This window comes from Sabethes cyaneus, chromosome 2 (assembly GCF_943734655.1).
Source record: "Sabethes cyaneus chromosome 2, idSabCyanKW18_F2, whole genome shotgun sequence".
NCBI lineage: Eukaryota > Metazoa > Arthropoda > Insecta > Diptera > Culicidae > Sabethes > Sabethes cyaneus.
In genome coordinates this window covers 244,061,976-244,087,348 of record NC_071354.1, presented here as the reverse complement: position 1 = coordinate 244,087,348, position 25,373 = coordinate 244,061,976, and the positions used below count along the sequence as shown (strand labels likewise).

At 38.9% G+C, this 25,373-nt stretch overlaps 1 protein-coding gene across 1 annotated transcript in view; it reads right to left on the bottom strand.

Moving 5' to 3' along the window:
* Positions 1–17,564, bottom strand: part of LOC128736844 (uncharacterized) — a 39,345-nt gene extending 21,781 nt beyond the window's left edge. Inside the window, exon 1 of the mRNA XM_053831341.1 lies at positions 17,560–17,564. Coding sequence (XP_053687316.1) covers positions 17,560–17,564 — 5 coding nt within the window. The remainder of the gene's footprint in view (positions 1–17,559) is intronic.
* Between the last annotated feature and the right edge of the window lie 7,809 nt (positions 17,565–25,373).

Here is a 25,373-nt window from a genome sequence, read left to right as displayed (position 1 = left end):
GCTCACGGAAGGACGCATATTTTTTATATAATATAAATTGATATGACGTTCATACATTCTTGCCTTCTTCATAGATGGATTATCGAAGGATATAGAGGAAATCCATCTCCTGCTGCTCTCCAGAAAAATAAGTAAAAAGAAGGAAAAATGAGACAGAAGGAGAAAAATACGAAGGAAAACATTACAAAAACTGGAGAGCGAGGAAAAAAAATTACGAGGAATAAAAAAACTGACATGAAAAAAGGGAAAAACGAAAGAACAAACGCAACAGAGTAGGAGAGACAACGGGATACAGGGAGAGAGAAAAAGTGGAAAACAAGCAAAAGGAAGAGATAAATAGGAAAAATGAGGGATAAAACTAAGCAGAAAACTGAAGAGAAAAGCTGAAGCATTGAAAAGAAAATAGAGTCCTAAAGAAGAAAACGAAGAAGAAGAAACGGGATAGAAAAAGAAGGAAATGAAAAGTAAAAAATTACGAGAGCGGGGGGATAGAGACATGAAACATACAGAGAGGAGAAATGGGAGAAAATGAATACAGAAGACCAAAGCGATAGAACGGAGAAGAAAAACAGAACGAAGCAGAAAAGGAGGAAAAGCACAAATGAACAAAAAAACGGGATATAAAAGGCGTTAAACAGAGAAAAAAACGAAAATCGGAACAAAAAAAAGAGTAAATGACAAAGAATGAAACAGGAAAAGAAGGAAAAACGGGCCTGAGAAAGGAGACAAAGGAAAAACGGTAACAGGAAAAGAAGAGAAAAGAATCAGAGAAATAGCAAACAGCAGGGAGATAAAAGGAAAAAAGACACAAGAAAGGGGGAAACATGAGAAATCCCAAGGTATAAGAGGAATAATTAGGGAAGAATAAGAAAACCGATAGAGAAAAAAGGGAAAAAGAGGTCAAATGGAGAGGGAAAAAATAAGAAATATGGTAACCGAATCTACAGACTGAAAGGATGAAAAAACGGAGCATCAATAAAAATAGTTAGAAAAATACGAAAACTGGTAACGAAAATAACAGACAAAAGAAGAGAAAAGACTGAAAACAGTCCCCTGAAAACCCGCGCTGAAAATCGCGGCTAACACGCTGACAGACGAACAACGTCACGTGTAGTGCCTTGCAAGTCGTATAAGAGCCTGCATAGTGTCGTCGTCCTGCCAGTAAAAACAAGTTAGATTTAAACTTCTCGGTCGGTGGTTATCTACAATAGACGGAGGAAGAGGCACAATTTGTGTCTGAAACCCAACCAGACGCGTCGCTATCTTGATAAGTGGGTTGTGCAGTCTCCTTATGTCCAGCACCTCTATGGTTCAAAGGTACAAGTACCAGCGAACCATATGCCCTAACGGGTGTTGTGAGTTCGAATCCGGTTATAATCTCAGTTTATAGCTTGGTTCGACTCACGCACCTTCCAGTATTGGACAAAAGGTAGGAGTCAAAACGACTACTTGTTAAGCTAAGCGTGGCTGCCAATACCCCCCCCCCCCCTCCTCCTCACCTTTCCGCTCTTGCCCCACCTTCACCAAAAAATTCCATTTCTTTCCCCTACCGTCCCTTCATCAATTGTAGAACCACCATTTCAAAAAGTATTAATATACACTCAAGTCGCTTTTTACGCGAAGGATACGTCCCGCGTAAATCCAAACCGCATAAAATCCAAAATTCGCGTAAAAAAGAAAACAAAATTTCGCGTAAAAAAAACTTTGTAGATTTGAACACTACGTGAAAAAATAGACGTGTTGAGCACATCCGCGTAAATTCCGAAAATCGCGTAAAAAACCGCGTAAATTCCGAAATTCGCGTAAAAATAGTCGCGTCAAAAACAAATCGCGCAAAAAGCGACGCGGTTAAGGTCAAGACTAAAAACATGAGATTAGTCTAACACAGAACAAGAGAACAAATGAAACAGAAAATAAAATAAAACGGAAGAGAAAAATGAATACATAAGACATAAGGGATAAAACGAAAAATAAAAAACAAAATGTGACATAAAAGGATAAGGACATAATAAAAGAAAAAAAGGAAAAGACAAACGAAAAATCGACGAACAAACGAATAACGGAATAGAAAAGAAGTTAAAATACGAAAAAAATAAAAGAAAAACGGGGCCGAAACAAAGAGAGATATGTGAAATGGGATTGAGTGTAACAAAGAATGAGATAGAAAAAGAGTTGAAATGGGCCTGAAAACGGGGAAAAACTGGAGAAAAAGGTTAGAGAGGTAAAAAGGCGCGAGAAAAAAGAATTTAAAACACCAGGAGAAGATATGTAAACAATAGAAACGAAAAAAACGTGACAGGGACAAAACGAAACATAAAAAGAAAAAAGTGGTAAAGAAGAAAACGGGAGAGAAACAGGGAGCGAATGAGGTAAAATCCAGAAGACTGGAAAGAAAAAGATTAAGCATGGAAAAGGAGAGGAAAAACGTGATTAAAAAGAGAAAAAGCGGAATAGAAAAGGAGCCAAAGAAGAGGAAAAAACTACGGGAGCGGGAGAATGTAGAAAAGAAATAAAAAGAGGAAATACGGGACGAAAAGATTATAAAATGGAAGAAATAAATTAATACAGAAGACAAAAGGATTAAAAGGGAAAAGAAAAATAGAATGTAACAGAAAAGAAGGAAAAACAGCACATAAGTGAAAATGGAATAACCACGAACCAACGAAAAACAGGATGATAAGTTAGTTAAAAATAGAAAAAAGTTGATAACCTGAACCGAAACAAAGAAAAAAGTCACAACAGTAAACAGGCAGGAAAAAAGGAGCTGAAAACGGGGGAAAACGGAAGAAGAAAGAGAATCAGAGGAGACTCAGTAAAAGGGAAAAAACTGTAATAGGAAAAGAAGTGAAAAGAAACGAAGAAGGAGGAACGTAAGGCAAAGCTTTGGGCTTAAATGTCTGTTCTGGAGTACAGGATAATTGCGGGACTAGTCGAGTAAGAGCAGATAAAAGATGGGCAGATAAAAGAAAAAACGAAAGATGGAAAAAGAAACTGGAAAGAATACGAAATACGGAACAGAAAGCATCAGAAAAGGAAAAAGACGAATAATGAGAGCGAAATGAGAAAACTGATAGAGGAAACGAGAAAAAGGGAAAAAAGGTCAAATGAGATATTAAAGGAGAAATATGGCACATAAACGGGGAAAGGGACAGCAAGAGAAAAGAAAACCAGGAAAAATTGAAACATTAAATTAAAAAGAAAAAGTAAAATGGAACAGAAAAAGACGAAAAACGGAAGATGAAAAAGAAAAACCGTTTTTCCGAAAGGAAAGTGAAAGGGTAGAACAGAACAGACAGGAAAAACGGAAAAACGAGGTATCAAAACGAGGAAAACGGCACAGATGAAGTCGAAAAAAAGGAACGAAAAGAAATAAAATGAGCTAGAATGAAATCGGGAAACAAATTAAAGAACAAAAAGAGAAGTGAAAAGACTGAAAGCGAGTAGAAAATAACAAAAAACAAGTAAAAAGCATGAGGAAATACAGGACTAAAAATAAGAAAAAAAAAATGGAACAAGAAACGGGATGTTTCCTGGAATAGAAAATCAAAGCAAACGAAAGAAAAAAAACCTGCTGCTCTCCAGAAAAAGAAGCAAAAAAACCGAAAAATGAGACAAAAAAAGAAAAACGGAAAAGAGCACGAAAGAAACCGTGCAAAACTTGGAAAATAGCTTAGTGCAGGAAAAGAATTGGAACTGATAAAAAATAAAAGAAAAACCAAAGAAAAATCGTGACAGAATAGGAGGGAACACGGGAGATAAAAAGAGGGAAAATGAAGCAAAACACCAGGAGACTGGACAGAAGAAGATGAATAATGGAAGAGAAAGAATAAAACAAAGAAAACGAGATAGAAAAAGAGGGTGAACAAGACAGAAAAAGGGTTTAATATGGGATAAAAAGAAAAAGAAACGGGATAGTAAAGGAAAAAATATGGGAGCTGGGGAATGGAGAAACGAAATAAATGAAAACAAAATAGGAAGAGGAAAACGAAGAAAGGGAGTCAAGAAGAAAATAAACAGACAGAAAAGACGGGAAAACGGGGCACATAAAAGAGAAAAATGGCAAACAAAAAAGAAAGAAGAAAAGGAAATAAAAAGAGTTAGAAAAATACGAAAACTGGAAACGATAAAATCGAAATAAACAAGAGAAAAGATTGAAAAATGTTTCATGAAAAAAAAACAAAAACGAAAGAAAATAAAGAAAATTGGAAGGAAAATGAGAGCAAAAACAGGCAAACAGAAACGAAGTAAAACATATATGAGAATGAGACGAAAAATGCTAATTTTAATTTCGAGTAATACTTCGTGTTTAGTTTCGGGTCCATGTCCGGTTTTTAATCATCAAGTTTTACTAACTTCAAGTTTAATTTGGAATATATGTCCAATGTGACGTTCAGTTTGCTGTCAAATTTTAGGCCTAATTTCAATTTTTCCAATTTTAGGTTTAATTTCAAGTTAAGTTTAAACTCTGATTGCAACTAATTGAAAATTATAATGTTGAGCGTCTTAGCAGAATCTCGAGTACGAACTTAAGAAAAAGTTTTCTGTTTTACCTATTCTGCTACATGTGCTTTTTCTTTGAGTTCTATTCAGATTGCAAGTCCCATTTCAAGTACATCCAATTTTAAGTCAATTTCAAATCCAATTCCAAGTCTAATTCAATTCCAATTTCAAGTAAAATTTCAGGTCTAATTTGAACTAAAACCTTCAAATTCTGTTTTAACTCCAATTTCAGGTAAAACTTCCAGTCTAATTTAAAATGCAATTATAAGACAAATTTCCAGTTTAATTTTTAAGTAAAGTTAAAGTTCAAAATAGTCCAAATTAGAATGAGTTATGCCTTATGCCCGATTTCCGGCCCAACTTCATCGTTGATGTTGAATCCAGTTGCACCCGAAAGTTCGGAGTTTTCAACCTAATCGGCTGGTATTTTTGTGTTAAATAATAATAGATTCGTTATCCTATGATTAATCCGTTTCTCCAGGTCAAAACATTCTTCTGAAAGCACGGGTGCTCCACCTTTCGTTTATGTCTGGGTACGCTAATACATAACGCGAATAACAATGCTTAAATTAAACAAAAAAAAGGCTTTGATTGGCTTCGATCCAGCAACCGTCTCCTTCTCCTCAAACGCCGAGAAGGAATCGACGATTTAATTTTTACGCATATTTAATATCCCATTATGCGAAAGTAAAAGACTGATCGGCGGAGTGATCTTGCTTGAAATCCTGCCAGACGGTTGTTGTTGGCATAATAGGTTTAATAATTGATGTGCTCGTTGTGCATACCTACGGTGTACGTACGGGGTAAGTTCAGTAAGCCTATATTCGGAACCGCTGCTGACATAAATGCTATTTTGTAACAATTTTACACCCATCGGCAAGTGCAATGACACCATTCGATGCAGTGCTGCTGCTGCTAGCTGTTGCACTCACAAAGGCAGTGATCTCGAAAAACGGATGGGTGGGTCCGCAATTTTGCCGCCGATTTGTTTTGTTTGCTTGAAAATTACGCAATGGCATGTGGCGGCGGCCTATTCAGCGGCCTCCTCCTCCTCCGTTCATGGCTTTTGCGTCGTCGATGAAAACTGAAAGTTTGATTCGCTATGACAGGTTTGGTGGACTGTAAGTGTTATTACAAGTGCAGTTACAAGTCCGTTATTCGCGGGCGATTCATGTCACTCAAATTAGCTGCTCAGCCAATTCGACTGCGCTTACATCTGTTATAGGCCTAATGGCATAGGTAGAGACTGACTTCGTAAGCAAATTTTCAATTGTGGAATCACGTAAAATCGAATGAAGAATTCTCACTGACTGTTTAGCAGCTCCGCTGCAATAAGTGCAATGTTGACTTTTCACCTTCAGCTGTGGTCTACCGACCGAGATGCGGCGGCTTATTTCGTATTCCCATCGCTCTGCTACAGTGCTACTTATCGACAATCGGTGTAATTATTTTCGTCTCCACGGTGGTAATATGAATAAACGATTTATTTGTTGTTTTTTTTTCGTTTCATGCTGCAATACTTCATCATCACGTGAGCTGCCCAGAAGTTCACGAAGGTTTTGTAATCGTAATTCAGTAGTAGGTAGCCGTGGCAGCCGTGTACCTTACACGATCCGTGGGACAGTATTTACTCCAAAAAGAAAACCCCTCTTTTGCGGTATCAACGGAAAACAGGTTCGTCGCTCGTTGTTTTTTCGCGGTCTATTGAGATCTTTCTCGTGTGCCCCGTGTGCTCTGCAAATTGCTGGACTAAGCCTGGACTGGACTGACAAGCATGATGCGAGTTAGTGAGAAGTTCACATATCCAGCATTCGGCGCCGGGTCTGATGGAGAACGCAACGTTTATGTTGTTTGTTGGAGCGACGCATGTTCGTTTGCAACCAGAAAAAGTAGTTTGAAATTTACGTTGCGTAACTTTCGCAGCCCGTATAATAACCAACGTGGCTGCTTGTCTGCTTGACCCCGTAATCGTCTGCGAAGAGAGTGATTAAATGCTGCTTAGCACTCATGACAAACAGCAGTAATATATGTTATAACGTTCAGCAGAAGCCTAATATATCCGGTGAAAGCAAAGCAAAATACATTGTAAAAGGAACGCGTTTAGTGCCAGTGACGACCAGTATATTTTGGTTCATTTACTAAACCATTACTTAGAAGTGAAAATCTGTCGAAATCCTAAAATTTTAAACATAGATCATAGATCGAAGTTTAATCATGGTAGAAACTGTGATTAATTCGTCATTTCCTGGGCGCATGTTAACAATAAAATTATTTAAAACTTATCGGCCAACACTGGCATTAAATGCGTCCTTTTTAAAATATATTTTATTTTGCTTTCTCCGGACATATTAGGCTTCTTCTGAATGATATAAAATTGTATATTGCAGCCGTTAATCAAGAGCACTAAGCTGCATTCAATCGCTCTCTTTGCAAACCTTTACGGGGTCAAACAAACAAGCAACCACGATGCAAAAGTTACGCAACGTAAATTTCAAACTACTTTTTCTGGTTGCAAACGAACATGCGTCGCTCCAACGAACGACGTAAACGTTGCGTTCTACATCAGGTCAGGCGCCAAATGCTGGATATGTGAACCTCTCACTAACCATCATGCTTGTCAGTTCAGTCCAATCTGCACTGGAAGAGGCTGTAAAAGTTAATACGATCGTAGAATTAGCTCCGCTATTGTGTCGTACTCTAACAGCTGGCTGCGAAGCATGTCGTATAAAAACAGAAGGTCAAGTTTCGAAATCGGAATGTAGCACCTAGCTTTTGCTTTAAATACGATTTATATCAGCTGGATGAATTACTATACGTTTATGAAGTTTTCATACATAGCTCCACTATTTTTGCATCACAGAAAATCCCGGCACTTTGCGCAATCCCGACCATAACTGTGAACGACGACGATTTTTCGCTAGTAGTGTTGAAGGAAAGTGATTGCGATCCTACCCTCTGGCCAACATGATTTAGCCTGGATCCGGACGGTCAAAATCCATGGCAAAGTGCAATGTAACAGTAGCTAAAATAGGAAGAAACGATTCTCGTATGGAGAACTCGCCTAAGGACACTAAGTAGCTGGGGAAATTTCCCTTTCATTTTAGGTTAGAACAAAACCCACTATATAGAGTAAAATATACAATTAGGTTCTAGACCGTCAGCCCTTATGGTTGGTGGAAAGATTAATTCCGGTTTTATAATTTTAGTTTAAAGACCAAAGGGAGTCTCTATCCCGGAAAAATACGCAGTCTGAACAAATTGATAAGAACAATGCGGAAGTCAAATGACTGAGGTAAAGAATCACTTCTGAGAATAAAACGTTTCTTGTTTCAGACGACGCTGCGCTTAATGTAACTGGCATTCTGATTAAATATGCAAAGGAAAACAGCTGACTGTCTAAGGTACAATTTGGGTTTTATAACACTTTTACATTTTACTTTTACAAACAAGAAATGCTCTCAGGAATACTGAACAAAATTGCGGAATCTTGCTTATTTGTTTTACATTTCGTACAACTAGGTTTTTAGTTTAAATCCCAGCGTACTGCTGCTCCACATATGGGAGGCTGTTGGGAGAGGATAGTTTGGGCTGTCAAATCAGCTTTAGAGTGAAAACTGGATGACGAATCCACCAGTTCCTCACAGTACTGACAGAAGCTTTAAGCATGGTTAACTCCAGACCATTAACTTTCATCCCACTGGAAACGGGCAAGCAGGAGTCTTTAGCGCCGAATCATTTTTACTGCTCAATTCGAACGAACCGGAGAAATTTCGTTGGCTAGTGGAATATCTACCAACGATTATTAGACGTACGAAGGGGTTTAAAGGTAGTTTTGGACTTGTATCATCTTGGTAGTGCGCAACACCATGATAAAACTAGAGCTAATGATTCAGACCGCAATAAAACCTTTATAAAATTTAAATGCTACAAAGCGGCTTTAGAATTATTACTAGGAAGTGCACACGGGGTACGGAATGACTGGTTTGACGGTGAATAGCAGCAAGCGATGTGGAGGAAAAACAACCAAAACAAAGGAAAAAGCGCCAGAAGAAGGACAGAGAACGTGAAGAGCCAGAACAATTATTACGGCATAATGACACGCGCAAGTTTTGTGAGAAGGTGAACCTATCTCATCAAGGATACATACCGAAGCCTGATATGTGGAATGAGGAGGGAAACCTGGTCACAAACCAGCGTGAGGTGTTCGATAGGCTGATCAACGCCACCTACAATTCAGCCAGGCTTTATGGCGGTCCTGTCTATTACGGATCAAATTTTCACACTCCGACAAATCCTACAAAAATGTATGGAGCCCAATGTGCCCATGCATCATATTTTCGTGGCTTTCAGGGCAGCGTATGATACAGTCGTACGCGAATTGGAACGGTGTTCCAGACAAATTGACACGGCTGATCAAAGCTACCCTGAAGCGAGTTATAGGGGGATGAACGGTTGCAGCAAGGGGATGGGCTGTCCGGTGTGATCCGGAGAGCGGGCATCGAAGCGAGAGGAACGATCTTCTGAGAGACAAGCCGTAATCCTATAGGTTCTGTGTATCACCTGCAATAGTGATGGCCAAACTGTGACCCTTCGAAGTGATCCGTGCGGCCCGCCGACTAATGTGAGAGATGGGTGGGAGATTATAGGTTAACTGAGGAAACTGGCAAATAGTTCCTTGTGAACAACAGTAAAAGCCGTTCCTTATAAAATGTAAGTAAATTTTCTTAGCATATTCATTGACGGATTACCGATAGATATAGAGGTAGTCCGTCTTCTGATGCTCTCCAGAAAAAGAAGGAAAAAAGGAAACTAAAGTTTTTAGGAGTATCTTGATGTAATACGAACATTAACCTTCCGTTACTCGCGCTGTTGTATATTGTACAACACTTGTAGATTTTTGGATCCCATTTTGTTTTAACGTAACAGATCGATGTCAAACCAAAATGTATTCTTCAATAAAGGTATCATAAACAAAATGATATAATTATTCAGTACATTAATGCTTTAAACTATTCAGCAAAATAGAAGTGCATAAACCGAAATCGGAAAAACGATGCAAGCGGCGCGTGAGGGGTACCGCACTTGGTCCCTACTGGAATTTTCTCTTATCTTTTCACAAGGGAAAATGGTTCAAAGTTTTCCAGCAGTTGATGGTCATTCCGTAGGTGTGTAAAACTTCATAATCTCGTGACTTTACGGCGCTAGCGTATGGGCTAGTTTTCTGAATGTGTTCTATCTACGGAATCTGTTTGTTTGTAAGATTCTGTTTTCAAAAAATGTTTTAGTGGACCAAAATTGATAGGCTGATGAACGGAAGTATCCAATTTCACACTATGTATCATCTTTGTGGAAAAAACTTTCTAAACATCCTGCCTAAGTAAATAAAAACACCACATCAGTCCTACTTTCTAATCACAGAAGCCCTACTTTCTGCCAACAGCAGAAATGTTATCATACTTTATGTGATGAGATGTTTTATGTGAAAAATATCTAAGAAAACATGATAACTGCCAGAAAAAAATTTAATCAATAGAATGCCACATCATTTAGGAACGATAAAAGGATCTTTCCGAATGCAACAACTTGAATATGGCTGCAATTGCAAGATGTACAATTTACAGCGGGTTTTGGCGCCCCCTGGTGACAAACTTATAAAATTCTATCCCCCAAACGAAAGGTCTTAACCTACTGATTAACTTTGCTGAAGACAGTAACTTTCCATATAGCCAGGATTCCGAGATATTCCGAGATAAAGATTGTTGCACAAAATACAACGCGCGAGTATCCGTGTTACAAATGTTTTTGAATTCCAATCAATTTCATTCACAACAGATACGCATTTCGTCTACGACATGCGGGCTACATCAGCGTCTATTTTCGAAGTTAAAAAACGAAGTTCTGCTCTTGTGTTGCACTGAATTTTTATTATTTTTCTTCTCATTTTCCATATTTTCTCTTTCCCTCCTTCTTTTTTCATTGCCAGTATTAGTCTTTTTCTAACTCTGTTTATCTCCTTTCCTACTCGTTTTCATCGTTTTCACTTTTTTCTCCCGTTTTACTCGTTTTTTCTACTTTTCCTGCCCCATTTTCGCGTTTCTTTCTTCATCTTTCTCCTTCTATATTTCGTTTGACCTCTTTGCCGTTTTCTTCGTTTCATCTGTCGCTTTTTTATTCCCTCGCAATTCCTCGTTTCCCTTTTAGCTTGATTCTTGCTATCTGTTCCGTCTTCCCTTTCTTGTCTCGTTTTGTTTGTTTTTCTCTCCCGTTTTCCCGTTTTTTTTTATTGTTTTAGTTTCACGAAAATTAAAACGAACAAAGAGCAATAAAACAGAAAATGACAAAAAAATAGGAATAACGCAAAAAAGAAAAGAAAAACAAGAGGAAAATCAGTACTAAAAAGGGCGAAAAACGGGACAAGAATAGAAGTACCGATAAACTAGAGAGAAAAGGAAGGACAAATAAAGGGAAGATGAGACTGAATGATAAAAAATGTGACAGCAAGGCTGGGAAAATGAGAGAAAAAAAAACAGGGAAAACGAGACAAATAAAGGGAAGACTAAATAGATAACAAGGAGAAGAGAGAGGAGATAGAGTAATTAAAGTTAGAAAGAGAAAGATAAGACACAAAACGCGAAAATAGGATAGTGTTACGGCAGAAAATTCATTTATTACTGTATTAAGAACCCACCCAGATACAAATAGCCAAAATGAGCCAAAATGATTATCACTCTATCGTTTTATATAGAGGACAAGCAATAGGCTTTTTCCATACGCTCGATCTGCCTCCACTGACTGCATACTACAACATTCTCGTTTCATAGCATCGCTGAATATACGAATATCGTGTGCAACGCAAAAATGTGAAATAACACCTTCTGCTGCTTTTGAAGCAACTAATACTGCTTTAAACTACAGTAATTCCCCCAATAAGGACGCTAATAAAGCAAAGCCTTGGGTTTATACCGTCTTTAGACATTACCCTTCTTTATCGACAGATTTCGCAGCCGGCCGCCTAGCCGAGATTCGAACATACGACGGCTTGCTTGTAAGACCAGCATCGTATCTCGAAGCTAACAGGGCGGCTAAGGGGGGACCCTACTCTGGAAGGTCGAAAAATAAAGGACTTTCGTGAATTTTTCTGGCGTATTGTAATTATAGTTAAGTTTTGGTATTTTGGTTATAGGTTAAGCTATATTCGAACATGTATTTTCTGTTTTTTGAATGCCAAAATATATTCATACGCTGGTAGCAACTGGGCGCGTGGATGCTCTCTAGAAAATAGTTCCTTACTGGCGGTACGTACCGGTAACCAACGTACGTATCGGAAAACGGATTTCAAGGATGATTTTGAAGCTTTAGATCAATACCTAAATTGTTGCGTAGGGGTTTTTGAAAATTTGAAAAATTACCAAAATGGCGGCAATTTTTCCAAAAGAAAAGTGTTTTTCATCAAAAATCGCCAGTTGCGAGCTCATAAAAAATTGAAAAGTTGAGATATCAAAAAACGGCTACGTAACAATTTAGATAATTCATTTTTACATGCTGAAAAAAAATTTCAGCCAAATCGAACCACTAGATTCTGAGATACACGTACCGCCAGTTGAAAAAGTATGGTTTCGACAAAACACGTTTAAAGTTTCGTCCAGCGATGCACTTCCCTTGAGGAAACCCCATAACTTTCTAACGAGATCAGATATCAAAAAATTCTTTTGGCGTGACATTTCTGAAAGTAGGTATAAACGTCTCGAAAATGCAAAAAAATAAAATTCGATTTTTCCGACTCCAGAGTAGGGTCCCCCCTTAAGGGCGCTAATAGGGACCGCGTTAATGGAAACCATGTTAATGGAGTCTACGTAGCATATGGAAATTGACTTAATTGGTTTCAATATGGAATAACTCGTGATAACAATAACAACGTGCTGTAAAAAGTTGTACAGCAGATCGAGGGCTTTCTGTTGGATTGTAGTATTTTGGAATTGCTTCACTACGTGGCGCTAGTGTATATGTAATATTTTTGTATAGGCTGTATCTTGCGCTGCTGATTATCTAGAAGGTTGTGGTCTTCGGGATGGTTACTCAAATGACTGTCACCTTCAAGATGGTATGAAAAATAATGCAGAATTGACTCAACGAACGGCGCTAGTGTATTTCTTATTTATTGTGTTTGCCATAGCTCATGATTTTGGTAATGTACAAGAAGTTGCTTTCTTCGGTAAGGCTATTTAAGTGACAGTGGTTATTCAACTAGTTGGAAAATTAGCTAATATTTTGCTCGTTATTTAACACAATGCTGGTCGCTTACAAAAATTCTCTGCAAAATGCAACGTTCGCAGTCGATGAAATTCCTTAGAATTTTTTCACACCTCGCATTTAACTTGCAACGGACATGAAAAATATGCCGCAACACGTGAAAGCTGAATTACTAAAAGTAACATTACGTATGCCGTTGACTTCACATTATTAATGCTGTGTGACATAAATGTCTATTAAGTTGTTGCAAGTTTCGATTGAAAAAAAATAGTGATAAAAATGAAAATATAGTTGTTTATGAATCATTAAGAATGTTTAGAAAGTAGCTGGAAATGTGTTAACGTGACTGAGATTAATTAAATAAGTGAGTTGGTGGGATTTCACTGGCCCTTTAGGAAGAAGTATTAATAGTTGGTGGATTAGCACGATAGATTTTTTTTGAAGGCAGTAAATGTTGCTAGTCTAATCTAATCTAATCTCACACTAACGCAGCCAATTCTGAAAGGTATCCTGGAAAATGTCGATTACTTGAATCAATTGCAAGCAGTAAATGTTGCTAGAGAATAAAATTGAGCGTGGAGCGTTCAGCATCGTAGGACACAGCCTGTATAAGAATGCTACATATACACGCCGCGAGTGAGTTTTGCGCTATTTTCCATATCACCTTGAAGGTGTCAATTATTTGAGTAACCTTCCTGAAGACCGTAACCTTCTAGATAGTCAGCAGCGCAAGATACAGCTTGTATAAGAATATTCCCATGCACTAGCGTCACGTAGTGAGTCAGTTCTGCGCTATTTTCCATGCCATCTTGAAGGTGGCAGTCATTTGAGTAACTTTCCCGAAGACCGCAACCTTCTAGATAGTCAGCAGCGCAAGATACAGCCTGTCTAAGCAATTAATAGCACATATACACTAGCGCCACGTGGTGAGTCGGTTCTGCGCTATTTTCCTTACCATTTTGAAGGTCGCAGTCATTTGAGTAACCTTCTCGAAGACCGCAACTTTCTAGATAGTCAGCAGCGCAGGATATAGCCTGTATAAGAGTGTTACACATACGCTAGCGCCACGTAGTGAGACAATTCCGCAATACCATAATCCAATTAAAACCTGTTGATGTACTGAACAACTTTGTCGAAGACATCAACCTTCTATACGGTCAGGATCACGAGTTATTTCATTTTTGAACCAATTAAGTCAATTCCCATATGCTACGTAGACTTCAATAAGAACGTTCGACCGCGTTAATGGCATCACTCCAGACCATCCTTATTGGAAACGTTCTTATTCGAAACCGCGTTATTCGGGGGATTGCTGTATACTCTTTTCAAGGCGATATTATTTTGAATAGGGTACCGGAGAGTATTTTCAGCATGCTACTAAATTCAGCCTACATTCCCTCTCTTTTGCTGCGCTTTCTCAAATAAAAACTTAGCCGCTATTTAACAATACTAAAGCGATTGTAGTACTCATAGGCTTTAAGGGGAGACACTACTCCGAAAAACCGAAAAATAATAGATTTTCGTAAATTTTTTTTGAATGCTAGAATTATAGTTAAGTGTTGGGGTATTTTGGTTATTGGTTAACAGAAAATTAGCAGTCATTAACTTTTCGTCGCAGAGCCCAATTTCGGAAGCAGTTTTTGGGCTCAAAAGCGGGATTCTGTTTATAAAAATGTAAAGACTGCATCCTTTTCATCAAAAATCGCCAATTAATAGCTCATAAAAAATTGAGATATCAAAAAACGGCTACGTAACAATTTAGATAATTCGTTTTTACATGCTGAAAAAAAATTCAGCCAAATCGGTCCACTAGATTCTGAGTCACACGTACCGCCAACTAAAGAAACATGGTTTTGGGGAAAATTTCGTTCGAAGTTTCGTACAGCAATGGACTTCACTTGAGGTGACTCCACAATATTTGCCGTAAGTTTTAACGAGATCAGATTTAAAAAAAATCTTTTTGGCATGACATTTCTAAAGGTGTAAGTGTCTCGAAAATGCAAAAAAAAAAATTCGATTTTTCCAACTTTCCAGAGTAGGGTCCTCCCTTAAGGGGGCATAATACCTTTTACACCATATTTTTTGCCTTATGTCAAATATTTTTTCTCAATGACGCGAACCCCAATCGAATCGGTTTTTTTACATTTAAAACATTGCATTTTATACTAATATTTACAATTTTGTTTTCATATGGCTACCTCGTTCCCTTCCCCCTATGGCTCCTTGAAGATAGTCATTACAAAAAAACATGAATTCCGGTACCATGGATTGGAGCTGGAGGGCCTATCCGAATCGAAAAATTACAAAACGACGTGAAAGTATATTAAATTATTTCGTGTTTAACCCATCCTTTTTTTTAATTCGAACGCATAACAAAATGGCGGACATTCAAACATAAAAGTAAGATTTTTAGTCGAAAAAATTGACTTTAAACATTTCTAAAAAATACAAAAATTGCAATACGGAAAAAAATGGGTCAAACACTAGATAATTTGGTTGGCGTTCAAACCAAAAAAAGAATCATTAGAATTGCTTGAGCCGTTCTTGAGATATTTATGGTACCGACTTGCAAAACCTGGTTTCGAGAAAAACGGCGTTTAAGTTTTTTATTCGCTGTGTAATCGCTCTAGACATGCGCGGTTCAAATAGCTGTAACTTTGTCAATTTTTGGAATTCATCCAAACGGCTTCAAACACATATGGTCAAAATGTTAATCTTTCGAAATAATCAATAAAAAAAATTCGGTTTTCAAAAATTGAAAAGGTACTATGCTCCTTTAATGTGCTATAACTATTTTCATTAAAATAGAAGTAATTTACTAATTTTTATTCAATAAACATCAGAACCACTGTTTCTCCACTAGCACGTAATTAGGTCAAAAAAATATAAGCAATCGCTTACGTGTATCTGCTCTCGATGATGGTTTGAAAAATACACAATTATGTTCACGTTTTCTTATTCTAGAAAATAAACAGTTATTAATATATATACAAAATACAATACAAAAATTCCCCTCTAATATGAAAATATAAATCAACTTTCATTCACTAGCAATTTTCAGCATTTTGTTTTTAATTTTTATTTAAAAAATGAGGAGCTCCATTTACACTACTACAAATATGCGAAGCAGTCGCGCCTAGAACACTTCTAGCCTGTTGAAGTAGCTAGTATTTGAGTGATAGCCAATTGCTTCTTGTCACTGCAAAACTAGTTATCTTCAATGAGCCGGTATGTAGGCAACACCTACACGTAAACTATCCTACTCCCTTTCGATATGCTGTTGAAGCACAGAAATCCACCGAATAGGCTCTTGGGTGGTGCTGTTTGCTCATTGCAATTTCCCAGGTTTCTTAGAATAGATATAGCTGTTGGTAGACGATAAGCCTTTGATAAGCCCCAAAAATATGCCAACAATAGCGTTTTATTAAGACCAAAATGCCAAAATTGGTATAAAAACTTGTCTCGAATATATATAGTTTCAATGTATTTCCTGAATATTGTTCAGGCTACCATTTAATGGGCCAAAATTACCTCCCGGTACCATATCAATATCAATTGCTATATACGCCTTGCTCGAAGAGAATATACTTTTGGTTAGGTATTTTAGAAAAACTGGACGAAAGTTACTTTTAAGTTGCATGACAATCTTTTAGTGAATTGATTTGCTTCTATAACAGAAATTAAACTGTTAACAAGACATCTAATTTTATTCCCTTGAAGTGGTGCAGTTGTATTAGTTCGCAGATGGTTCAGATGAGCGAACATAGCATCCCAATTGCGACTGAGAATTTTGATAGAAATTCAACATGCAGAAAAAAAGATTTCAGTTGTGTCAGAATTCTAGATGGTGAATGAAACATCTTCCCAATCACGATCCATCTAGACAGGCTAAACATATGAGTTCCATTTCCCTCCCAACTGTTTGCTAACTACTTCGAAGAAGCCCATCAACTGGTAAAAGGGTTAATCGAGTCACGATGGCTTTCGTCAATGCCTCAACGCGACGCGATGCGCTGCGGTACGGTGGCGTGTCTCTGCTTCTCACTTCCCGCCACATCGTCTCGCCGTCGTGGTGTGAGAGCGTGAGTCAATACCTAAGTACACTAAGTACTAGCTCAAATGTCCACCTTTAAACTTTTCTTGACGATCTTGAAGCTCCGGAGAGCTAGGATTGAAACCGAACGGCCTCTTAGAATTGCCTTACGGCGATACGAAGTGAAGGTGAAGTCCGAACGGAGGCTTCTTAATTGATCAGATTTGCGTTGCGTTGGAAACCATGGGAAAAATGTTTGCTTGTTTAAAAAGTTATAAAGAATGATTGATTGAAGGAAGACTCGTTAGCATTGAAATAATGTAGAAATTAGCTTAATTTTTAATATCTTGATAGATCTTGTACCTATACAAGAAATATTGTAAGTGGAAAAGTATTTTGCTAAAATTTGGGTTTCTACTGCTAACCTGAATGCTGAATGAAGAAATATATTTTTTTGAGGAGCAAAAATCCACATAATTTATCGGTGTAAACGCAATTAAATTTAAAACATTCTTACTCAGATTCTAGATTATAGATTCTAGATACAAAAATATTGAATGATTTACCAAATGGTGTATTTGAAATTGGAGCATATTTTTTTTGAGTTATTTCAAATGCCAATGAAGCCAATGAAATTTTCATACAAACATACTTTTTGAAGCAGACGAAAATTTGTAGTATGATAAAATACCAAACAAAACTCTTTGAATCGGAATAGAAAGGAAGTAATACAAATGATTATAATTAGAACAAAAAAAATTCAATCCAACACTTACCGCATCTTGCTAGCTGGAAAGGCGAAGCCTTTTTTATCGTTCCACTTGCGATGCAAAAAATCAGCTGACGAGCGGCAAGCAAGCAACTAACTGGCAACTTCACCCGGTCAAAACTCCCAAAGTATCCTAGGTTTGTGCGGAGGTGACTAATCGGTTCACTGATCTTACGATACAACTCTTCCGCTCGGAAGGGACAAATCAAAAAGAAACTTTCTTCTTTTATCAATCGATTCGTTCAATCCGTTTTTCTTTTCTATCACTACTTTTTTTGCGTGTCTAGTTTTCGCTCCCGAACAGTCCAAACTAGCAACTAGTAACTTTAACTTTTAGTTTTTTCGCAGCTCACTTTCGATCTCGACATTCACTCTCGATCTCGATCCTACAACCGAGACGGTCTGGTACCGACTGACGGATGGAGCCTGTTGCTTCTTGGGGCTTGCTTGGGCACCGAAGCGCCCCCGTTTTGCGCGTGGAAGCTTGTCGGTTGATTGCCTGCCTGCCTGCACTTGAATGGCGGCGGCAGCCTAAGACCCCACGACGGAACGAAACCGATCCGAGACGAGCGAACGAACAAACAAACAAACAAACAACAACGTACAATTGGAGCCCCCGTTGCAATGTTAGGCGGAAAAAAATGAAAAATTCACTTTTGCTGCGCTTTCGGCATGAACATGAACGCTGCTGCGCGCCCAACGAGATGCATGAAATTAAGCACCGCCGCAGCCACTTCAGTCAGTTCAGTCAGTCAGTGTTTTCCCACTGGTGTTGGTTTTTGTTGTTCCAAACGCGAATCTCCCCGGTGCACTCGTGATGTTCCTCACGCTAATTATGCCTCTGCCGCGCTCCTCATATAATATGTCTTGTACGAAAGCATGCTGTTTTTACTTTTCCATTTCTGGTTCACTTAATGTTCGCAATCGCAATTGAAATCTGCATTCGCCCGTTGCATTTCCCTTGCACACCTGCACTTGCACCACTCTTTGTCGGCTCTTCGGAAAAATGATGCACGCGAAAGCACTTTTCCAACCGTCGTCGGTCGTCGTTGTTTACTGGTCCGTTTCTTATAGCCAAATGTTCTGCTCTAATGCAGTAGTTTTTAGTTATATACGTCAAAGCCCCACCGTGTAAAAATAAACGGTCGTACAACACAAATTCGAAACCAGAATTTAGTGGTTATGGATGATGGCTACAACAAAGTATTATTTTCAATGGCTTCTGCCACGGTGCGCCACGGGTTTCGCGAGACTCGATTGATCGATCGAGCAGAATTTCATTCATCACAACTCGATCGAATTTTACGCGCCAATTTCCCAACTCCGCCCGGTATCATCGACGAGCTCATTTGTTTCGGCACGGACAGGCATGGATGTTCACATTGATGGGAACAAACGGCGTGGAACCAGCTTCTTCGCTGGTTCGTACCATACCAACAATAATGTGTCGTCATAGTAGTACCAATGGTACGAATTTGTCACTTCAATGAGAGTGATTTCAATGGCGTGAAAATGGGCCACTTTTCCAAATTGAACTCACCTGGAGGTCACAGCGAAACCGCATATCCGGTTTTAAGTTAGTTTAAACACAAAACTTGCGTAAGTAAAGTTTACATTTGTGGCTTAGGACCTTGTGTCGAACCCACGAGTTTTTAGAAACCGAGGAACTGGAAACTATTGTAGATTTCGGAATTGCAGGGCTGAATTTGTGTGCTACAATTAACGTGTGCCAAATAGACGAACATTTTTACAACATCCGGGCGTTACTCTAGGACACTAGCGTGCCCAGACATAGACAAAAAGTGGGGCAGCCGAGCTTTCAGAGGAATGTTTTGGTTTGGTAAATCGAGTAATCGTAGCAGGATGGTGAATCGATTATTACTTATCACAAAAATACCGGTTGATTGAGGTTGAAAACTTCGGACTATCGTGAGCAATTGGATTTAAAAACAAAGTTGAAATTGGATTAAAAATTAGAGCTGAAATTGGACTTAACATAAGGCATTAAATTGAGCTTGAATTTGGGAACGAAGTTTTACTTGAAATTAGGGATTGACATGTTTCGTCTTACTCTCTCACATGATTTACCTGTTTTATGCTCCTTTTTTCCTTTTGACGTAGGACTACGTCTTTATTTCTATTCTATCTATATGGGGGTGCACTTTAGAAAAACGAAAAGGGAACATGTAACGAAAAGTAGTTAAAGTTTGCACGCTTATAACTCAGATATCCGTCAATAGAATCTAGAGATATTGGTATCAATCGATTGGAAATTTTTCAAAAAATCCATTACAACACAGTAGGTTACATGTTTCCCTAACAGACGTTTAGTAATTGAGAAAATATTAGACGAATATTCATTATTTCATTATTTTCATTTTTTTGCATTCCCACGTCAATGCTTTCCTAGCACGGACGACAGAAATATATACGAGATGAGCTATGGGATGTGCTCTCTTATGATTGTATTTAATGTACGCCCCAGCAGCTGCTGCTTCTCCGGATAAGGCAACGAAGAGACATCCAAATTCACCAAGCGAGACGCCAACAAACCGAAGAATCCATCGACTCGTCCGCCAGCGAACGATATGGTTTTGGCTGCTATGCGTTTTGCTGCGAATCGTCATTCGGTCGCGACACATCGGCAGGAAAGGTTGTATTTGAAACATTGCTTGCCTTACGGTGCGCATCGTCATTCGGTCAGCGACTTTGGTTAGCGACACATAACATCATCATAACATAACATCATAAATACAAAAGTCTATCTTGATTACAGATCCTACCAGTAGCGTTTGTCCGGTGAACAGTATTCCCATCATTAATCCACACACCAATAACCTATCTGATGGACGAAAGTAGACAATGGACACCACACATTCGTATTCCTACGTCAAACCTGCGCCCGTGCCACTGGGCATGGACCCTTGTACTTTTGGCTTGGTTTTTGCTTCGATATTTTCCTTATTTCTCATTTTTCTATTTTTTTCTGTTCCGTGTTTTCTGTTTCATAATTCCGCTAAACTTCGTTTCCTGTACTATTTTTTCTTAAAGTCCTGTATTTTCCTCATCAGTCCTTTTTTCTCACTCATATTTTTGCAATTTCCTCTCTCGTTTTGTTTTTTTTTCTCTTCCCTTTCTTCTCTTTCTCTTTACCGTTTTCGTCTTTTTCACCGCACATGCTTCTCGTTTTTCGTTTTCGCTTCTTCCGTTTTTGGTCTTTCAGATGCCACGTTTTTTCTTCTTTTGTGTCATGTTTTTCTTCTATTTTTGGTTTCAGTTGGCATCCTTTTTTCATTTCCGTTTTTCGTCATTTTCTGTCGAGTTTAACCTTTTTCTTTGGTCCGTTTTTAATTCTTTTTCTGTCCTCTTTTCCCATTCTTTTATATCCCGTTTGATCTCTTTTTCCCGTTTTCCTGGTTTGTTTCTGGATCTATTCTCTCTCTCTCTCTCTCTCTCTCTCTCTCTCTCTCTCTCTCTCTCTCTCTCTCTCAGTATTCTTGTTTTCCCTTTGAGTTTCTCTAGTTTTCTCCATTTTTCCTCCTGTTTTATCGTATTTTTTCTCTTTTTTATCCCTTTACCCCTCGAATTAGCTCGTGTTCCCTTTATCTCTCACATATTTCCTATTTTGTTCTCTCTTTCTTTTGTTCACTCTTTCTTTTGTTTGTTTTTCGCCCTTTCATACCTGATTTCCTCTTTGCTGTTACGTTTTTCGTCTTTTTTCTACCGTTTTCACTTTCTTCTAGTCTCATTTTTTGTTTTCTGTTCCGTTTACTCCGTTTATATTATTTTGTTTTTGGCTAATCCGTTCTTTCTCTGCTGTTGACGAGCCGCTCGTCGCGGCGAAAAAGTGAACAACGTACCTTTCCATCGCGAGTAAATACAATGACGGAATGACAGTTGAAAGTAAACAAACCGGATAGTATCGAGAAGTTAGTTAGCGAAAGTAATAAAATCGGTATAGTGTACCTAAAACTGGAAGTCTAAGTTAAAATATAGTGTAGTTAAAAAGTCTGACACAGTAGGACTTATAAATAGTTATCGGATCGGAGTAGTTGGATTGCAGTAGTCGTATTGTTTGCTTTCAAGGTACCTGAAAACCTGAAAAAGGAACCAAACACTGAAAATGTAAGAAGAAGTAGTTTACCTGTAAAATACGATTGTAATTAAAATTAAATTAAATATATTTCAGCTTTGTAGCTGCTAAGTATAAGCAACAGACAAAAAGGTGTTTGAGTATCCGCAACACTCTGCATTTCATCTTTTTCTGTCACTTTTTGTTGGCAGGAATTTTTCTGTAACAAATTATTGTTCGCGGGAATTGAGTTTGGACCGGAATAGATTTCGGAGGAATTGAAAATTGCTTCTTGTATGTTCGAGCAACTGGTAACGAATGAAAAGTTTTTCTCTTTATTACAAATTAATAACAAATTAGGTTACTAAGGTAACAAATAATGTTGCTAGCGTAGCATTTCTCTAGCAACCGGTGATGTTGGTACAGGGTAGCACTCAACACTCCTCCTCAACATCAGTTGGCTTTACTCCAATTAGCTGACGAATTTGTTGAAGTTTGATTGCTCCCAATGGTTTAGTGAGAATATCCGCCTCCATTTCTTCTGTGGGACAATACTGGATGTTTACAATACCCGTTTTCACCAAATCCTTAACAAAGCAGTATTTAGTGTCAATATGCTTCGATTTTCTTGAGGATCTGTCACTAATGGTAAGCGCAATACAGCTTTGGTTGTCCTCATGGATTAGTATAGGTAAATCCAAAATTTCTCCCACATCGTCCATAAGTTTCCGTAGCCATTGCAATTCCTGCAAACATTCTGCAAGCGCCACGTATTCTGCTTCCGTACTTGATAGCGCCACGGTTATTTGCTTCCGGCATGCCCATGCTATAAGACCGCCTCTAAATTTGAACAAAAAACCAGTATTCGATTTTCGATTCCCAATTTCACCAGCCCAGTCTGCGTCAACGAAACCTTCCAGCTTCATGTTTGCTTTTCCACCTAAATGCAATTCGTGATGTATACTACCTCTGAGATAACGCAGTATTTTCTTGGCTTCGATCCAGTCTGCAGTTGTTGGGTTTGATACTCGGCGTCCAAGGATCGATGTCGCTATAGCAATATCGGGACGCGTGTTAACGGAGATGTATAACAAAGCACCAATTAAGCTCTGATACTGCTCTTTATCCGGAAGATGTTCACTATTCTCCTCCTTTTGTTGTAGAAATCCGGTTGCCATTGGCACCTTCGAGGCCTTACACTGTCCTAACCCAAAACGCTCCAGAATCTTCTTAATATAACTTTCTTGATTAAGTACATATTTCCTTTTTCCAATCGAACATGGATTCCAAGGAAATGCTTTAAGCTTCCTAATTCTGATATTTTAAATTTACCTTTCAAAGCTTTGACGAACAATTCATACTCCTTAACAGTTTTACTGACAACAACAATGTCATCCACGTAAATAAGCACGAACATCATCAGCCCGTTCGATCGCCTAACGTACAAACAGTTATCAGCAGTTGATCGTTGAAATGCACATTCCTGGAGCACAGCATCAATACGTTGGTTCCAGACACGGGCAGCCTGCTTCAGCCCGTAGAGACTCCGTTTCAACCGGCAAACAGCACTTGGATCCTCGATAGTATATCCTGGTGGCTGTTTCATGAAGATCTCCTCCTGAAGCTTTCCATAAAGATACGCAGTTTTGATGTCGATATGTCTCACCTGCATTTGTTGTTGACTTGCCAGAATAAGAACGGTGCGGAAAGTAGTTTGCTTTACCACAGGAGCGAATACTTGATCGTAGTCGGACCCAAATTTTTGGGAGAAGCCCTGCGCAACTAGTCTGGCTTTAAATCGTACCACTTTTCCAGATTCGTCTTCCTTCCTTTTAAATACCCACCTGCATCCGATGGCCTTCCGTCCAGGAGGAAGATGTGTAAGCTCCCACGTCTCATTCTCTCGGAGAGATTCCATTTCTTCTTGCATAGCTACCTTCCATTCCTTACTGTCAGCACTACTTAAAGCTTCAGTGAACGTTCTTGGATCTGCAGATGGACCTGATGCTATACCAATCATCAACCTTTCCGGTGCTACGCCAAAATTGGAACGACTTGACCTCCGTACTGAATCCTGTACAATAGAATTTTCACTTTGTACTGGAACGCAATCAGCAGCCGCTTCATCTTCATCATCAGAGTAGAATTCATCCTGGGAGTCTTCATAACTCTGCTTCACCACTGGAACTGTTATCTCACTGAGTACTGCAACTTCCCCAGATCCATTGGCCTCTTTTTCAAGGTATCTTGAAGTACCACCAGCTACCGTTTTGCCTTCGTCGGACATTTCCATGAATTTAACATCTCTGCTTATTACAATCTGCCCGGTTTTAGTATTTAAAAACCTATAAGCCTTGCTCTCAGAGGAGTAACCGACGAATGTCATTTTAACCGCTTTCACGTCGAATTTCTTCCGCTTCTGAGTAGGCGTCCAAACGTAAGCACCGCAGCCAAACACTTTCATATGCTTAAGATTTGGCTTAGTCCCAAACCATATTTCGAATGGTGTGCCATTTATCGCTGTTGAAGGTAGCCGATTCTGTATATAAGCCGCTGTGTTAACTGCTTCCGCCCAAAAACGTCGAGGCATTCCCGCATCTAGCAACATGCAAAGAGCCATCTCATTCAAGGTCCTGTTTTTCCGCTCAGCGACTCCGTTCTGTTGCGGAGCATATCCAGCAGTGCATTCGGCTTTGATACCTTCCTCTTCGTAGAACTGACGAAGAGCATTGGATGTATACTCTCCTCCTCTATCTGACCGGATAACCTTTGGCTTTTTACCAAACTAATTCTGAGTGAATCGTACATATTCACGGATTTTATCTGCTACGTCGGACTTCTCTTTGAGGAAATACACCACCGTATAACGACTATGATCATCAATCATTGTCATGTAGTATTTGCAACCTCCAGGCGTCAAAGTCATAGGACCAGCCACATCTGTATGGACAATGTCAAGTACATCCACAGACCTCTTCTCTGCTGCCAACGGGAATGGGGGCCGCGCCATTTTCCCTTCGACACAGCATTCGCAGGTTTGAACTATACCACACTTTCTTACCTTCATACCGGAAGCTAAGCTTTTGCGTTCAATTTCACTAAGCACGTCTGGATCTCTATGCCCAAGCCTTCTATGCCAAAGATGCTGGCAATCCTCGTTGTGTCGAGACTGCTCCACCATCAGCAGTGTTTCCTTTTCACCGTACAACTTCAACCGATAAAGACCACCAACTCTGTTCGCCATAGCTATAATCTTGCCATTATACACCAATTCACAGCGATCTGCATTAAATCTGGCACAAACACCTTTCTTCGCCAATTTTGTAACCGATATAAGATTGCCTTCCAGGTCGGGAGCATAAATAACATCTGTCAGAGTTACGGTGATTTGTTCTCCAACCTCATTAACGCACTGGATCGTACAGTCGCCTACACCTTTGGTACGAAGTGGTTTGCCATCGGCCGTTGAAATTACAGGATGCACACTTTTATCTAAACGCACGAACGATTCGATATTGTTTGCCGAATGGGCAGTCGCGCCCGAATCAATCACCCACGCATTTGAAACTGTTTCAGTATTTCGAACCATAAACGTGAACGACTCTTTTTGGCCGTTTTCGCGCACTGTTTTAGCCTTTTCTTTCGGCTTTTTCTTGTCACCTCTTTCCGCTAAAGCCGCCTTGCAGTTCCGCTTCCGATGTCCTGGTTTACCGCAGTTGTAGCAGATAAGATTTTTGTGTTGATTGCTG